The sequence below is a fragment of the Ursus americanus genome, chromosome 11 (genome assembly GCF_024610735.1).
Source record: "Ursus americanus isolate L20-20 chromosome 11, mUrsAme1.1.p, whole genome shotgun sequence".
NCBI classification, from domain to species: domain Eukaryota; kingdom Metazoa; phylum Chordata; class Mammalia; order Carnivora; family Ursidae; genus Ursus; species Ursus americanus.
In genome coordinates this window covers 62076560-62095339 of record NC_142137.1, presented here as the reverse complement: position 1 = coordinate 62095339, position 18780 = coordinate 62076560, and the positions used below count along the sequence as shown (strand labels likewise).

The 18780-nt window shown below is 38.1% G+C and overlaps 1 protein-coding gene and 1 long non-coding RNA gene across 15 annotated transcripts in view; one reads left to right on the top strand and one right to left on the bottom strand.

Annotated features, from left to right (window-relative positions):
- The window catches only part of SYNE1 (spectrin repeat containing nuclear envelope protein 1), a 443290-nt gene that overhangs the window by 377725 nt on the left and 46785 nt on the right, over window positions 1-18780 (top strand). For 12 of the 13 annotated variants that reach the window (XM_045805371.2, XM_045805374.2, XM_045805377.2 and 9 more), the window contains 2 exons: window positions 7327-7485; window positions 10766-10932. In XM_045805371.2, the coding sequence (XP_045661327.2) occupies window positions 7327-7485; window positions 10766-10932 (326 nt within the window). Of the gene's footprint in view, window positions 1-7326; window positions 7486-10765; window positions 10933-17919; window positions 18157-18780 lie in introns of those variants that run through there. The other variant, XM_087865593.1, reaches the window with a different exon arrangement.
- On the bottom strand, window positions 11608-17824 carry LOC123797465 (uncharacterized). Of its 2 annotated transcripts, none has more exons than XR_006780954.2 (4): window positions 17554-17824; window positions 15595-15780; window positions 12625-13670; window positions 11608-12431 (listed from the first exon to the last, which is right to left on the bottom strand). It is a non-coding gene; the product is annotated as an uncharacterized LOC123797465 (long non-coding RNA). The 2 variants fall into 2 exon arrangements; XR_015726146.1 differs by having other exon boundaries at window positions 11632-12431; window positions 13571-13670; window positions 17554-17761.

The window sequence follows — 18780 nt, the reverse complement described above, 5'->3', positions numbered from 1 at the left end:
AATATTTCAGATTAAGACAATTATATCTTAACATTATATTTGAGATGCATCTCAACTGGATTTTCTTGCTGTCTCTTTCACTGGATGGCATAATAGTGTAAGAGGAAAAACAGTTTTTTGGTTCATGGATGTGGTCTTGCTAGGTACTGGTGGTCTTTTCTTACTTGGAACATGTGAGAAACCATTGTTTTATTTGCAGTTTTAGCTAATACTGTGGAAATGGTTTTGTATTGGGAAATATTGTGGCTATTGATTTACCATAGTTATTTCCTAGTAATTCATGTCATATATGATTCATTTATTAGCCATATATGATTCATTTTTAGTCATATATGATTCATTTATTAAGTATCTTCCTTGTGCATTACACTATAAAATTGAGATCCCAGATTGATTTTGATTTTGAAATGAGAGGAAGATACTGGTGGAAAGGCAATGAGAAGGCGCCAAAGGCAAAGAAGAACAACATAGATTAAAGGCCCTCAAGTGCAGAACAGGTTCTGACTGAGGGCCTTGAGACCATCCCCTCCAGGAAGCTGGGAGTGTGCCAGTAATGTCTCTTGCTGTACCTGACCGCTCTGCTTTGCACATATGCGTTCAATGAATCAGTCACATTAATTGTGAATTTCACAAGCCATAGTAGGTGTTCCTACTGTCAAGTTTACAACAGAGCTGACACTAAAGTCAATCCAGAAGAACCTGTACAGTGAAGAAGGAAGCTGGTATACATAAGTTAAAACAATGTATAGCAACGTAAGCAAACTAAGGGCAGTGTGCATTGCAGCGAATAAAGGAAACGCTTGTTGCAGTGGATAAGCTTTGAGCTGAGCGCTGAGATGGGGAGCAGAAGACACAGATCAGTGTGGAGGGAGTAAGCGGATGGGTTGGACGAGGTTGCAGCTTAAGTAAAGGCACAGGAGTGGAGTAGACAGAAGACCTGGCTGGGGAGAAGCAAGTGTTACAAGGATGAGGAAGGGGCTTCTGAGAAGGGGTCTCTTTGTGCCTCCCCAGTTTCAGATCCAATCTGGGATCTCAATCTGTGCCATCCTTCAGATCTCTTCTCTTCCATCCTCCCCACTTTCTTTGACTTTAGAGATGCTTATCTTCATGCTTCAGGAAACATTACACAGAGCTGAATTTGACATCAACAAGAAATTTGTTGTTAGGTAAATTTCTCTCTACGTTTAGATTAAAACCAAGATATTTCTCAGACCATGAGCCACAGGGAAACTCTGGAGCACACTTCCTAAATGTGTGAACAGTTTTCTATGAATCTCTACTTTTAAAAGGAAGGAGTGTAAGAGATGATTTTTATAAATGCTAGTGATTTGAGTTCAAAATTAATTTAGCCATTTTTCACGGAGCTTCATATTCTTAGTGAACACAATGAGAAACTCACATGGAGTGTGATAATGCTAATATCAATACTTTATTCTTCTGGAATTATTCAACCCAAAATCAATATATAACTATCCAGTAAATTATTATATAATTTTCTAATGCAAGGACTTTCTCATGGCGTATCATATAAGTGCAAGATAACTTGATGTGTACAAATAATGGAAAATGAGCACAGCAATGTTTGGTTACTTTTATGAGCCTTATTCATTTGTCTTTCTTAAAATTGAGAAAAATCTGGCACTACTTGCTAACTCACTACTTTTCAGCATATTCTGTGAAATTAATTATATCGTATCTATTTCTCTGGCTAATAGATGTCTTCAGAGCTTTCAGAGAGATAACACTTTAGATAATGGCTTCCATTCCCTTCCCAAACCTGCCATGAACTGCCCTACCCAAAGACCTTGTTCAGACCGCTCTTCCTGCCTAGACTATTCCTTCCCTTCTGATTTTAACCCATCTTTTTTCAAATGCCACAACCCCTGTGATGCCATTGTTTGAGATGCTCAGACCTCAGTATTTTCCTATTCCTCTGAACACCCATTTTCCTTTTGGCCTGTGCCATCATTTGACAGTACATTGTTCCTCTCTTCTTTTTTTTTTTTTAAATGTTTATTACTTTATTTCAAGACTGTGAGGCCCTTGAGAATTAAGACTATTTCTTTTTATCTCCAGTGCCTAGAACAACTAAGTATTCATATATACTGTTAATAACTAAAAGAAGACTTTAGGGCATTTGTTTTATGTCATTATACTAATGTTCCTTTAAATTTAAAATAATGATAAGGTCTCTGAATATTTTGGAAGTTAAGAAGATTATGATTATGCAGTATTTTTTGATTTAAGAAAACTGGTACTGTGTAAAAATGCCATGAGGTAGAAAGGACACAAACTTCTAGTTATAAGATGAATTAGTTCTAGGAGTCTAATGTATAGCATGGTGACTATAGTTAACATTATATAGGTTTGTATTATAAATTTGAATTATATGTTTGAAAGTCACTAAGAAAGTAGATGTTTGATTTTTTAAATTAATTTATTTAAAGTTTTATTTATTTTTTAAATTCCAATATCATGAACATACAGTGTTATATTAGTTTCAGGTATACAATAGAATGATTCTATACATTACTCAGTGCTCATCAATATAAAGGTACCCTTAATCCCCTTCACCTATTCACCCTTTCTCCCACCTCCCTCCCCTCTGGCAACCACCAGTTTGTTCCCTATATTGAATTTTTTTTTTTTTTTTGCTTGTCTCTTTTTCTTTGCTCATTTGTTTTGTTTCTTTAATTCCATATATGAGTGAAATCATACAGTATATGTCTTTCTCTTACTGACTTATTTCACTTAGCATTATACCCTCTAGATCCATCCATGTTGTTACAAATGGCGAAATTTCATTCTTTTTTTATGGGTAATATCTTAAGTGCATTCACAGCACACATAGAAGTAGTAATTATGTGATATGACGGATGTGTTAACTAGTCTTGTGGTAGTCATTTCACAGTATAAATGTGTATCAAATCACCACACTGTACACCTTAAACTTACACCATGTTACATGTCAATTACATCTCAATAAAGCTGGAAAAAGAAAAAAGGGGACAAAGTATCTATGTTTAAAATTGCTCACCAGACTTAGATATAGCTAGGCAGCAGTCTGTTTGGAAATACATTTTGAAGGCTGCTGTTGATCATATGATATGCCGTGAAGAGATTAGTACCTTGCACCTGTGAGTGGTCTAAGACCTAAGTAAAAAAAGAGGAAGTACATTGAATACAGAGTGTTTCTAGAAACTTTCTAAATTGAATGCCTTAAGGCATGAAGCTAAAGCATACTGATCTCACATGACTTCAATCTAAAAAAATTATTTAATCAGGTGAGATTTTAGTCATGGGGAGTCATACCAAAGTTGCCAAGATACAACTGCAAGTAGGAATATAACTTAGTTACTAGTCCTTGAGCTAGTGTTTCCGGAGTACCTCTGTCAAGTATGAAACCACAAAAGGAAATGAGCTTGAGCCTATAGTCTCATTTTAAAAGCTAAAAACTTTAGTTAAACCTGGCATTATCCCACGGTTAAAGAGCAAGTGGTCTGTTCGAAGCAGTGGATGAAAAGGCAGGAGTAATTGGGACGACCGAGGAGAGTGAGGAAGACCTGCTGTAAGTATTTCAGAGGAGGGTTCACGTAGGAAAGTATACCGTTCACAAACAGACTCCCCAAATGGCTTGTGGGGCCTGCCGACAGCCAGAGCTTACAGCCGTGTTTATTCCCATTTGGGCGTGTAGATCTGTGTGTAATTCTAGTTGAGATATAAATATCTCATCACTGTAATTGTTTGGTGTTTTTCAAATTGTCATGATGAAAATATGTGAAGTCGAAAAGGCTGTATTTCCTGTTCAGCTGCCTCACACTCCGGAGGTTTCAGCCGGTACTTGCCAGCTATTGGCAAGGCGGAGTACTTATACCCTTGAGAAAAACCTAAATATGTGTTAAGCTGATAAATAATTTGAGGATTTCAGCTCACCCCGAAGAAAGAGAGGGTAATAGTCACTTACCATGTAGCCTAAATGTCGGTTTTATAAACCAAAAGGAAAACGCCGTCTCTGTCATGAACTGATCTCTCTTGAGAAGCTTTTGGTGCTGCTTTGCGACCAGCACTTCTGGTCTACCTGTTTCTTCTTTCAGCTGTTGCTTTGCACTGAGCAAATGAAAGCAACACTTGCAAGGTGTGTGATAAGCACCAGAGACACATATTCAAGCTGCTCAGTGGAGGTATTGAATACCTGAGTGTCAAGGGGGAAAAAATATTAAAAACTCAACAGATGCCCTGTAGTAGTCGTAGTAGTCTATTAATGGCCAGCTTCTGTGAAATCTTTACTATCTACTGGTTACATTCTTACATTGTTTTCTTGTTGTATTCTGTTACGAGCCTACTATTCCAGGACATATGTCAGTGCTTGGTGCATGGTAGACACCTGTTTACTGCAAACAGTAAATATTTGCTTAATGAAATTTGGAACAGATGAAAAATTCATTTACAGGTGAAGGAAGTAAGGCATAGAGAAGATGAGTAGCTCTGCCCTGGTCATATCATTAGTAAGTGGTAGTGTTTTTGAATCTCAGCTGCCTCTGGATATTTGATTATCATGTTATATAGCAGCTTGTATCAAAGACTCAAATTTTGCTGGTTCTGTCTCATACTGACTACAAACAAATGCCTCAAATTTGGCTGACCTCTCTTCTCTCTGGAATGGGGATAATTAAACCTACCTCTCAAAGAAATAGGTAGTATTTTGCAATTATGTGCTCGTCTTCCCTGCAGATGTTGTTGGGGAAAGCCCTAGAATTCATCCTTGCTCATGGCCAAGATTTGGGGGAAGAGGAAAGGAGGAGCTACACACAGCAAGACCTATTAATCTTAAGTCTGAAGGGTGGGGGCTTTTACTCTTGTCTTAAAAAACAGTTGCTTTGGGAGGTTCCAATTATGAAAATATAGTTTCAGTTTGGACATCAGTTGAACCAGAATTTCAATGACCAGCCATACTCTTGACTCTGATGCTGTGTGAATGAAAGGGAAAAAGTTATATCCGGCAGAAAATTCCAAATCATAGCATTCCTGCAGAAGATCAGAATACACTCTGCTATCAGAGTTCGAGAGGAAAGGGGGTGCTGGAAGGATCAATGCTCTTAGCTGCAGCTCTGTCTTTATATAGCTTATTGTAGGTGAACGTTGTCTCCAAAACTCTTTAACCTGTGTTTTCTTAGCCTTTTCCTTTCCTACCAGTATCCATCGCGAATAATTCGCTGCTTTTGGGCTATTCTGTATTTTTCTGCCTCAAAGAAAACTTAATGATAAGCTGACTTGCACTAATGGGGAAATAATAAAAGGATTCATCATTGTCACCCTACCCAGAGAAATTTTTATTTTAAAATTTCGTAATTAATTGAAAAGAATGCATTTGTAATGGTGACATTTCAGAAACTGTGTGAGGTTATGGGGCCCACTATCTAAGCATCTCACTATGACTAGGGCTAGCCCCTGCATAGGGAACCTGGTCTCAAAGCCTCAGTTTTCTTAGATGTAGAATCATAGACATTTTGGGTTGTGTGGAACCTTGACTATTATTTACCCAATCATCAACAGAGCCAACCCTAGGCAGAATGGCGAACTAGGAAGTGTATAGTACCTTAGAAATATTTTCCTTTTGACTTTTAAAAGGAAATTGGTTTGAAGTGCATCACAAAGTAAAATGGATTGATGGATAAAGGAATATATTTATTAAAGCAAAATGGAGCAAAATGTTCATAATTTTAGAGTCTAGTGAGTATATTATGGGTGTTTACCATTATAACTCTTTCAACTTTTCTGTATGTCTAATGTTTTTCATAATAAAATGTTAGTGGGGAAAAAAGAAAATTGAGAGGCAGGTGTTTAATGCGATGACTGGTGAATGTCTAGCATTATCAACAAGACTGTGTAGAACATCTATAAAAAAGGACCATCTTCTTGCCACGCAAATCACATTATATTTTGCTAACATGTAGCTTAGCTCAACTAAAAATATTCCTGAGTATCTCAACCAGCACTGCAAAAACAAGAGTGTTGTGAAGTCATATAATTTTAAAATACTGGGAGGGATCACTCTACACTTTGAGATAAGAAACAGGCCCCTTGTGTCTCTAACGCATAAAGAACTATTACAACTCCGTGCTAAGAAAACCAGGCCAATTCAAAAATGGGCAAACGATTTGACCAGATAGCTCTCCAAAGAAGATATATACAGATGGCCAAGAAACAGGAAAAGATTTTTGGCATTATTAGCCATCAGAAAATGCAAAGCAAAACCACAATGAGATACCACTTCACACCCACCAGGATAACCCAAATCAAAAAGACAGATATTAGCAAATGTTGGGGAGGATGTGGAGAAATGAGAGCCCTACTGCTGGTGGGAACGTACATCGGTGCAGCCACTTTGGCAGACACTCTGTAGTGTCACCACGTAACCCGGCAATTCTACTCCTAGGTATATACCCCGAAGGCCGCTCAACATGTGTCTCCACACACACTAGCAGCATTATTCATAATAGCCACTTGTGGAAACAACTGAAACATCCATCCACAGGTGAATTGGTAAATAAAATGTTTTCTATCCCTATGATAGAAAATAATCAACAGTTAAAATGAATGAAGTACTGACACAGGCTACAACATAAATAGCTTTGAAAACTTTATGCTAAGTGAAATTGTATGGTATGTGAATTATGTCTCAATAAAGCCATTATGCACAAGAAACAAGGAAATGACAAAGACACAAAGGTAAATAAATTAAAAAGAAAGCAAGACAGGTAAGGATCGGTATAGAGCTGAGCCACAGGGATCCATCTTCCACTTCTGACCTCTTAGCCCTGTGTCCCTCTGCTCCACTCTCTCCAGACCTGCGATTCAGTTCATTCCTACTTTTCTCTTTCCCTCCCTTTTTTTCCCTTTTCTTCCTTATTTTTCTTTCTTTCCTTTTTCCCTTTTTCCTTCCGTCCTTCCTTCTTTCTCTATCCCTTCCTCTTTCCTATTCTTTCTCTTTTAGTAAAAGTACATCCGTGATGCTGTAGAAATCTACGCAGAACAAATTGCAGTGTGAGGCTGGATTGTTCAGCACCTTGAATAAATGAATGTGTGTGCAGCTCTTCAGGAGGGAAGTAGAGGGTTGGATGCCTCCGGCTGGCATTTCATAGCAGATCCTTGTTGTGAAACCTTCCTAGATCCCTCCTGGGACTGTGCCTCCAGGAACAGTGACCTAAAGAGATGCACAACTATTGCTTATTCCAGTCCACCCAACTCAGTTTATTGGCTTTTTCGTCAGGGTACATGTTCTGCTCTGATTATCCTTTTATGTGTTCTCCCGTTTAAACTTCCCAGCTCTCCTTAAGGCGGCAGCAAGTAAGCGAGAGATTGAACGAATGGGCAGTCTTCAGTGAGAAGAACAAGGAGCTTTGTGAATGGTTGACCCAGATGGAAAGCAAAGTTTCTCAAAATGGAGACATCCTCATTGAAGAAATGATAGAGAAGCTCAAGAAGGTACCAGATGCATGGCTATGTATCTTTTCACTCTTCATAACACTTAGGCATACTTTTAACAGGTATAAAAGATGGTTTTACTTATTATTAAATTACTTTCCTGTAAAAGGAGCACTCTATTTTAAATGTTTTATCTTTTTAAAATGAAATAAACTTGCATGGAAAGGCCTCTTTTACATATACTATATATATGGATATGCTGAAGTAAATTATCTGCTGATAGGTAAATGTTCAGTCTGTTTCAGTTTTAGCTACCTGTTCAGAAGGAATTTAGCTACCTGTTCAGAAGGAATTGTTTATGCATATTAGTTTTCTTTTGTGTTTTTTGTTTTTGTTTTTAAAGAGGTAAAATCACTAGAGAGGGACTAAAAGAAAAAATTCTTAGGATTGATTAAACTGACATTCTCTCTGTAAAACAGAATGCATAGACAGTTACAAGAATGAAAACTTTCCTGGGGCTTCTGGGTGCCTCAGTCAGTGGAGCGGTTGAGTGTCAGACTCTGAATTTCAGCTTGGGTCAGGATCCCAGGGATATGGGGTGAGCCCTGCATTGGGCTCTGGCTCAGCGTGGCGTCTGCTTGTCCCTCCCCCTCTCACTCTGTCCCTCTGCCCATCTACCCTCTCATGCTCTCTCTCTCTCTCAATCTAATAAATAAATCTCTTTAAAAAATGAAAATTTCCTGAGAATTTTGCTTCATATTATTTTCAAGTTATGTATGACTATTAAATTATTTTATATATTCATATGGTTACAGAACATTTCTGATGTCTATGTAGGGCTGATCAAATTTATTTGCATTTAAAAATATTTTTGATGGGATGCCTGGGTGGCTCAGTTGGTTAAGTGTCTGCCTTTGGCTTGAGTCATCCCAGGGTCCTGGGATCAAGTCCCTCATCAGGCTCCTTGCTCAGCAAGGAACCTGCTTTTCCCCCTGCCTGCCACTCCCCTTGCTTGTGCTCTCTCTCTCTTTTTCTCTGACTAATAAATAAATAAAATCTTCAAAAAAATAAATAAAAATGTTTTTGATGGTATCAGTGGTGCTTCCACATTGTTTTTGAACAGTTAATCATTTTGATTTTATTTTAGCCTATGTTCCATGTTAGCATATACCACTCTCTGGTTCACAGCATGCTTTCCCTATTCACTTGTTTGTTATCTGTCTGCAGTGGGAGCCCCACTGGACTGTCAGCTTTGCTGGAAGTGTCTCTGTCTGTTTTGTTCATTGCTGTGTCTCCTGCGCCCAGAGCAATCCCTATCTTCTCATAAGTATTCAGTCATTACTGAATATTGAATAAACGAATTATAGCCTCATTCATTCTAAAATAAATACAAATAATTATTAGGAAAAACTATCTTTATCCATGCATACACATAAAGGGAAAAAACTCCAGTGTAAAAAATGCAATATTAATAGCTTTAAGGCTTCCACTTAAAATGTCAGATTCTGGGGCGCCTGGGTGGCACAGCGGTTGGGCGTCTGCCTTCGGCTCAGGGCGTGATCCCGGCGTTATGGGATCGAGCCCCACGTCAGGCTCCTCCGCTATGAGCCTGCTTCTTCCTCTCCCACTCCCCCTGCTTGTGTTCCCTCTCTCGCTGGCTGTCTCTATCTCTGTCGAATAAATAAATAAAATCTTAAAAAAAAAAAATGTCAGATTCTAGCAATAAGCATGTGTTTGATATTGTAAACTTTTAAAATGTGAACTAAGATAATACAGATTTCATTTTAATATCTGCCAATAGCTTTGCACTTTGATAGTTTCTGGATATCAGAGAATGCTCTACTGGACATGATTAATGGACTATAAGTATTATAGTGAAGCTTGCTATAGAATAAATTTTGGTTAAGTGTACCTGTGTTCTCATTGATTTTCTTCATGAAATTTAAGATGCATATTTTGGAGGTGTGGAAAAAACTATCTCTTGGACAAAATACAATCACAATTTAAAACTTAGAAAAACGTTAGTTTTTCATATAATTTTATTACACTATTTGCCACAATGTCAGAAATAATCTTTAAAATATTAGCTATACTATTTTGTATGTAAAATGAGTTATGAGATTTCAAAAGAAGTCTTTGTTAGCTTGTCTCCGTGGAGTCAGGGCATCTAGTGTATTGGTCATTGAACCCCACTGTGTTGAAGTAACATAAAATGGAGAGTAGTTGGGGTGGGTTGCTGGGCCTAAAGAGAGCACTCAGCACTGGGATGCAATAGAACTGCACTGGCTTCTCCCATTTGGGGGGGGGGGGTCTTCTTGCTTTGATAACTGACTTGAGAGGACAGCCCTGTTGCCACACTAACTTTAGAGCAGGAGAGGGTTAAAATATCCATGACCCTCTAACCTGTCTTTTTGTATTATTTTGTTGAGATAATACTTGCCGCACGACAGTTTAGCCCAAAAATGAAGAAAAGGTGATTCTAAAGTTTGGCTTCCGTCACTGTGGCAGGAGTAAGAGGATCATTGGTGATGTGGTAAGGGTTGGGGAAGATAGGAGATATCCATTCATCATCACTTAAACCATGCCATTCAGTGGCCTTTCCCTTGCAAATGGAGCCAGAGTTTCCTTATCCAAAACAGTCTTTAAGAGGAGCGAGTACAGAAACTGGGTAAATGAAAAAGGTTTGAGACCATTAATCTCCTATAATAACTAATGGTTATTACTCTTGTGAGTTAATTTGCCATTGATTTATGTGTTGTAAAATATTGGCATTGTAGAGAGGATAGCTCATTACAGTGAAGGTATTCATTTTTAAAGCATTCTGCACAGATAATTGACAGAAACACATACATACATTTACATACAAATACGCATATATGTCAGTTGCACATATATAATTGTGCACACACACACACACGCACATACACACAACTTCTAAGCCTCTTAGCAACTATTTGTCTGAGGACTGATTCTAAATATAACACCAGGTTGATGATTATAACAATAAAGTATAATGCCCCAGCATTAGAATCCTTTAAGTTTTGTCTTTTATATCTATGTATATGCTGTTATTGATTTTTTAATGCCTATTTTAAGTAAATAAAAATATCTCCATTCTCTTTAAGAAAATCTATGAAAATTCAATCTAAAGTCTATGCACATCCTGAAAATAATAGGTCCACTAATTCTTGTGTACGTGGACTGATAATTTACACAGCATTCCTCATGCCCAAACTATTCCAAGCAATAGAAAACGGTAATTATCATGTTTCTAGTAGAGCCAGGCTGAATGCATTAAAAATATGATTTCTGATCTCTGTGATTGCTATTTATTATGCAGGATTATCAAGAGGAAATTGCTGTTGCCCAAGAGAACAAAATACAGCTCCAGCAAATGGGAGAACGACTTGCCAGAGCCAGCCACGAAAGCAAAGCCTCTGAGATTGAATACAAGCTCGGAAAGGTCAACGACCGGTGGCAGCATCTCCTGGATCTCATGGCCGCCAGGTAAAAAGGATCCTGTTGAACAGGACACATGTGTGCAGAATTTTAAAGCATTTGGTCCACCTTTCATTGCAGCTAAAGATAATCCGATGAATCTCTCTCTGTGTTCTTTATCCCACCATTTTAGCTTATGCTTTTCTCATAAATGTCACTTTCATTAACTTTGGAATTCTCCTTCTTATTTAATAAATTCGGTGATGTTTGCACTTAACTGAAAGAGACAAAGTCATATCCAAACAAAACCCATTCCCAAAAAAGAATTCTTTATCTCAGGGCTTCATGTGTATTCAGCCTTCTATGAGGAAAGAAGGAATACTGCTGACTACTGTCCATGGATGGCACTTTTGTCTGCAGTAGAAAAAAAAAGTATATATATAAAATCACATTCCTACTGTATTTTTGGTTAGCAGAGTGTGGGAATAAAGCTAATTATTGCCATTCAACATAGTCGTAAAAATAATCTGCTTCATTATTGCAATTTTGTTTTTAGCTTTAATAACTATAAGTATCTGCCTTGTATTTGAGAGGAATATTATATACAGTTTCTGTTGCAGAAGGGCAGGTTGAAGAAAAGAGAGAAAAAATAAAGAAAGAAAAAATACATGAGGGTCTTTATTAGCAATATAAAAGTCTGATATAATGAATGAGACACTATGTTGTTTGATATAAAGGGAATGACAAAGTAAATGCTTTATTTTAGGTGAACTTGGCTTCACTTTGGAATGTAGGCGCCGTAAGGTCAGGCATCCTGTGCGCTCTACCCACCATATATCATGAGCTCCAAGAACAGCGCCTGAATGCCATTTGGGGCTCAATAAATACTTGAGTGAATGAATGAATGAATGAACGAAAGAATGAATACTTGAATATCTGAATGGATATTCGTTTGTATGGCAGTTAGGAGAGTTAGGATGTTAAGAATGCTTCTGATTCAGAGACATTTGAAGCCAACCAACAATACACTTTTTAAAATCTGGGTTCTTTTCCTTAACTGTGCTGCAGAAATGTGGACATGAAATAGTGGCCTTTGAATACTGTGTGCCCACAAAAATTGCATATGGGCATGGCAATTCCATGTGTTGATCTTGAAAATATCTAGCATATTTTTTTTTTCTCTAAGGGAGTTTCAAAGAGGAGCTGATTTAGGAAGAAGATGAGATGATATTTTATTTTAGCAATAATGAAACAAAAATGGAATAAATGTTAACCAATTTTCAAAATGTTTAACAATAGCACTGATCCCTGACATTTATTGAACCCTTGGTTTGTGCCAGTGACCATGTTACAGGCTTCACATGCATCTTCACCTGTGCTGTTCACAACACCCTTTGAGGTGGACATTATTATTATACCCATTTTCCAGATGCAGAGGTTGAGGCTCAGGCTTGCCCGTGGCTACACACGTGCTGAGTGGCAGAGGCTGCACTCTCTGACTCCACAACTCATACTCTGGAGCACTGCATTCTCCCGCCTGCCAAGTCTATGACTGCCTCGTCCCTGTTCTAAAGAATGCAATTAAAAGCAAATTAGGTTCTGTAATTATTTCAACAACCTAATTTCCCAGCCCTTTGTAAAGTGCTCACAACAGCTATGAGGTATTTTTAAGGCTACAAAGACAGAGGCCCCTTTCCTTGAGGAGTTCATGGTGGGCATCTAGACATGCAAAGAAATCAAGTAAAGTGACAAGCTACATACCCTGGTAAAGGTTACACAGCGATGGTAACGTATGGTTCAGTTCAGCTACTCCAAGTATTCCAGCATATGTAGGTTTTAGAACCCCATTGCTATGTTTAGCCTCACTTCTCGGTCTGTGATAACCAAATCTTAGTTCAGAAGGACGAACCAAAGCTCTTTGGGCTATAAATACCCTTCTTAGGGAGGCCGCCCAGTTGGTAAACACCCTTGGATTTTTTTGGTTAGATTATGACTCACGGGTTGGCTTGCATTGCCATGTAATCCAGCTAAACTAGTTAGTATTCTTTCCTAATCTTTAGTGGCTCAATGGTATGGAATATGGGGGATACACTGTGTGTCAAAGATGTTTCAAATTGAAGTTAATATAGTTTATTCATAAGAAGCTAGCTTAAGTGTATGCCCAGCCGTTAACCAACATTACATCAAATGAGTTAGGTGCTTTCTCCTTGAAGTCATGTTTATTTATAACTTTTCTGTTGTTCAAGTGAGGATTTTCTAGATGTTACTTATTTTTCCAAAGACACATTAGTAAAGTTTGAATCAATTAAATATTTTTGGATATGCATACTTTGCACTATAGTCACTAAAACACTCATATGTTTCTACTTTAGTAGAGTCTCATCGTACACAGATGTAGACTTTTGTAGGTGTATTGTCTGTTTCTGATTGCCTCATTCCAATGTATACTAGATGACTTGTTGACCATTCACTTGGTCTTGCCCCAGTCTCTTTGAAGCCCCTCCTAAATGATACTCGGCCATCACATTTATTTTCCATTTCCTTGTTTATCAGAACTTCAAGAATACACACACTAGATGACCTTCCCCCACACCCATCTTCAATTATGAGCTGCCAGCTCAAATATCAAGTTTCTATGGGTCAGTTCCATTCACCACTCTTCCCTCTTCCAACTTTTTTTCACACTGACTATTAAGGCAGAACACACCTTAGTCGTGCCTTTTGATATTTCTGTGTTGTTTTGGTGCCCTTGTGGGAATGGAGAGGTTATTTTTGAAGATCATATTTTCAGGTGAACAGTTTTCCAGCTAACAGAAACAGGAAAAAGAAAAGAAAGAAAAAGATTTACTGATAATAAACCTATTGCATACAAATAGGATACATAACTTTGAGCCAACTTCCTATGACTAGTGGATTAGTTCAGACCATTCTGAGTACAAAATGTGTTTTGCATTGAATTTTTAAACTGTCGCTAAGAATTGTCAGCTTTTCAGGGCAACAAAATTTGCTTAGTTATTTTTAAGTCTCAGTGGGTAATACTCTAGTATCCTGTCCATACTTTCTAGACCTGCTCAGTTTATTATAGCAATCATTAGCTACCTGTGGCTACTTAAATTAACTGAAATGGGATGCAATTAAATTACAGTTTAATTTTAATTACAGTCAGTTGTGCTAGTCACATTTCCAGGGCTTAATAACCGAATGAGGATAATGGCTACTTTATTGGGCACTGGGGATACAGAACATTTTCTTCATCCCAGAAAGTTCTGTTGGTCAATACTGGCCAAGACAATTGGCCAAAACATTTCTGAGCCCTTGACTTTTCCTTAAGAGTCAACATAAGAAACAGTCATTGGTGTACTTTAATTTAAACTGTCTGCTAGGATTTTGGCTCTCATTTTGTCTGTGAACCCTATGAAAAAACCCGCATAGTAGTTTTTCTGGAGCTCAGGATAACAGGAACTCTGTCATTTAACATTAGTTGTTCAGTGTTGGGTGTTTTGGGTTTTTTTTTTTTTTTGGTTTTTTTCTTTTTTTTTTTTTTTTTTTAAGATTTTATTTATTTGACAGAGAGCACAAGCAGGGGGAGCTGCAGGCAGAGGGAGAGGGAGAAGCAGGCTCTCTGCTGAGCAGAGAGCCCAGTGTGGGGCTCAATGCCAGGACCCCGGGATCATGGCCTGAGCCGAAATCAGACACTTAACTGACTGAGCCACCCAGGCGCCCCATTCAGTGCTTTTTGTAACAGAGAGTGTTTTATTGAACATTTCTCATTTGGGTATCTAGGAAGGTCAGACTCAAGTTATGTGCTCTGTTGTAATGTTTTTTTAAAAAATTAACTGTACTCTCTAACATAAGGATATTCCTCTTCCCTGTATCAAACCTAGATCCCCGTCACTGAAACGAAAGTACACTTTAGTTATTTGGTACTTTTTTTTCAATAACAGCTTTATTGAGGTATAATTCACATACCATGCTACTCATCTGTCACAAGTATACAATTTAGTGATTTTTAGCATATTTATAGACCTGTGTATCCATGACCACAATCAATTTTAAAACATTGTCATCACCCCCAAATAAAAGCCTTAGTCATCTTCTTCCCCTCCACCCTCTCTCCTTCCACTGGCCCAGGCCAGCAGAGATTTACCTATTCTGGACATATACATGGATTCATACAATATGTGGTCCTTTGTGGCTGCTTGCTTTTCAACTGTGTTTTTATTATAATTCCCTTAAACACTATATAGAGGTAGAGTAAAAACAAATATAATTTAAAAAAATTACTGAATGTCTCCTGTGCATGAAGTACTGTGGATGTTGCTACAGGGCAGAGATTGGCAAACTTTTTGCACAAGACTATCTAGTTAATATTTTCGGCTTTGTGGGCCAAGTGGTCCCTGTGGAAAGCCCTCCACCATATCGCAAAAGCAGCCTTGGACAGTACGGAAACAGAAAAATGCAGCTGGGTTCCAATAACATTTTCTTATCAAGACAGGTGGCCAGCCATAGTTTGCTGACCCCGGATCTAGATAATGTAAAAGATGAAAGAGAAAATGGTGCCTAACCAAGTAAGGGTACGAAGCAGGTATACACAGGACTCACTTCAGGCCTTCCTCCTTCCGTTCACACTCACATCTGCCTGCTCACTCTCCTGCCCCCCTCTGGCCTGGCCAGCTCCTAACTGTTCTTCATGTTCTTTCTTTTCTTTGGATTGGGTGAGATTCTTCTTACCTTCTCAGTAGGCTTTCTGTCCTCTCCTTCATAGAATTTCCCTGGGCTGTAATAAGTATCTTGTGTGATCAGTCGTTTACAGTTTCTTCTCTCTGCTACACTGTAAGCATATCCGTAGTGAAGCCAGAACCCAACGTAGCTCTTTGCACATAATGGTCACTCCAGTATTCATTGCGCTTCTCCAGTCTAAGACATAGGATGCAAAGTGCCACACGTACAGATAAGAATAAAGTGGAGCATTTATTCTGCCTGAATCATCGCATTGTTCTGCTTTGCCTACACTGTGATGTTAGGCAAGTTCCTTACCTTCTCAGTACCTCAATTACCACAGGTGTAAAAAGTTAGTAGGAGGACTAAGTGAGATAGTACCCGTAGACCACTTAGCAGAGCACTCAGCAAACGGCAGTTCTCAGCCCAGAGGGGGCTTCAAGGCTGTGTAGGTAAACTGCATTCGCAGCTCAAGGCAGGCGTTGTGAAATTGGAGCAGCTACCCTTAGAAGGGGTTTCGGTCTAACAGGAGTTCCACCCACACTAGAGGAAGAAGTGAGCTTGATTCTTGGAGTTTGTGGCTAGCATGACCTCCCGGTGGTCAATTCGGAAAACTCTGGCCAGGATCACGAATGTACTGATGCAGCAAGCGTGCAAACAGCACAGAACAAATCAAGAGTCCCGAGTTTAGTCCACCGTGTTCGGCCTGTGTGACCTAGGGCTTACTGCATAAGCTTTCTGAGCCCTAGCTTCCGCATTTTTAAAATATTCATTAAAGGAACTGCCATAGCTCCAAAGGGACAATGCAGGGGGAAGGACCATGTATACGGGAAATGCCACATGTGGTAATCTTGTTCTTTTAGAGAGCTACAGAGTATCCCATAGTTTTAATACACCATGATTTATCCGATATTTTCCCCAGTAATGGACATTGATATTGTTACCATTTTTTGACCTTAAAGTAACTGCGTCTTTAGAGCCTTGCTTTATGCTTTGTTTGTTGCAGTAAATATATTGTCGTTATGATAATGAGCATGGGGAAAAAATTTGAACCCATGAAGAAAACTAAATAAAGTAAAAAGGATTTGAACTAGGAAAATAATGACAGTACAAGGTTGCAAAGATCTCAAGTTTTCAAAAGTGTTAGTCATAATCAAGAAAAAAATAAATTTGCCTACTGTTATGGAATCATGACCAGTATATTCCTTTAACCAAAGCTTATATGTTTATCTTCCTGATTGTTGAAAATAATATATTAGAGGAATGATTGTTTTATAAAGAATTCACAATAAGATACCTTTAAATAGTAGGATTTGAAAAAGAATTTTATTTATAAGCTTTCCAGAGTCTATCACTTATGTACAATATAGGTTTGTTGGTTTTAAAAAGAAAATATGTTTCTGTTTTAAGAAAAATTGTCTCACACAACCAGATCCAAATACTTTATTTTACAGCTCATCATATAGGGCTTTTAAAAAGAACTTAGCAAATATTATTTATTTATTTATTTATTTATTTATTTATTTATTTATTTATAGTCTATTTGTGTGTATGTATATCTCGATCCAAAAAGGACTTAAAGTAGTCAGCATTCATCACATCTTATGCCGGTAATTAATAATTTTTGAGCTTATTTTCTTTAAAAGCTTAAATTGTGACATTAATATAGATACAGTACAGAAAATTTGAAACTCTTCAAATTCACAAAAGAAAGTTATTTCAATCCCACCAAGCAAATGAACAGATACCTTATTTATTATTATCTTAAAGTGAACATGTTACTTTTGTCACTTTACATCATTATTTTTAAAAGGACAAAGGTTTTGAATATGTAAGGGAAGAATAATATTTCTTCAGTTACTTTTCTTGTTTAAATAGTCTCTTCAAAAGTGAAGACCAGAAAAGACCACTTTTCTACAGGATATCTTTTCCATCCCACCTTCCCAAAAAACCCCTAAAACTCCTACTTACACCATTTAGCTGGCATTTCAAACAGAAGGAAAAAAAAAAAAGTTGCTCTTTTTTGCTACCACAACTTGCTGTACTTGTAGAGGTTTCCTTTGTTTGCATTTGGGTGATTTATCTTTTTCAAAAATCCTTTCCGACTTAACAAACAGTCCACAAGAAGAGTTGCCTGTCCTTCCAGAATGGCAGAGTGTCTGCAGCCAGCCTTATTTTTGATATCCTTCTTTCTTTAGAAAGCCTCCCCCTCCTTGCAGATTACACTGAGCCTTTTCCCCTTCTTACACTCGTGGCCTACATTCCAGGAGATCAGGCTTGGCACATGTTAATGAATGTAGGTTTTATTTAGAAACATGACCACTTGTCACTGCTCAGTGTCATATTATCAGGCAGAGACCTAACAACATTTGTTTGGAGTGAGCATTTTCATACTTCCATACGCAGACAAGGGGAAACTTTCATCCCCACGCAGGATTTAGCTTTTGCTCTGCAGACCTAACTTTTGCAAGTTGGAAGCTTCATGGTGGTGGCAGAAGATCTGTGTGCCCCGAGGATGGCGGAGGACGGCTGTGTGGATGCAGATCTCCCAGAATGTAACTGCGATGTCACAAGGCAGGCATCTCCTTGAGTTTCTTCCATTGTGCATAGCTTTCATGTTACGTGGGCTTCATAGGATAGATGCTGAATCTTTAACCCGTGATTGTTTTTGCCAGCGTGAAGTGGAGATGATTTGGTGTTAGGAGCTCGTTGGCCATGGACTCCCAAGAGTTCTTTGTCGGTTTGTTTTCTTGTCCCCCTACTGGGCATGCGGAGTTGGAGGGAAAGGTTAATGGACTTGGTTATGGCTTGGTATTCCAGTTGTCTCTGGACTGTATGCGTCATACAAGGGAAATGCTACAGTAGAGAGCCTGAGACACAGGAAAGAGACCCAGTAAGAAGATCCAGTTGGTCCATCATCTGCTATTTAAAGGGTGGGCTCCTGATAAAACTGAAATTTAGCCTTAGCCAGTTCACAGCTTTATAACAGAAAGCTTTCCCTTTATTAACTTAAAATCTGCTTATAGTACAGGGGCCTGGAGGGTTGTGTGTATGAGAAAAAGTTGGTTCTGTTTAGGTTTGTCAGTAAGTTTTGGTCACTGACTAGTAAAAAGGTTTTAAAACATGTGCAAAATGTAAAAATTTCTGTCTAAAATAGTAATTTTGTGCATCATGCAAGTGTTTATTTCATGATTTTTT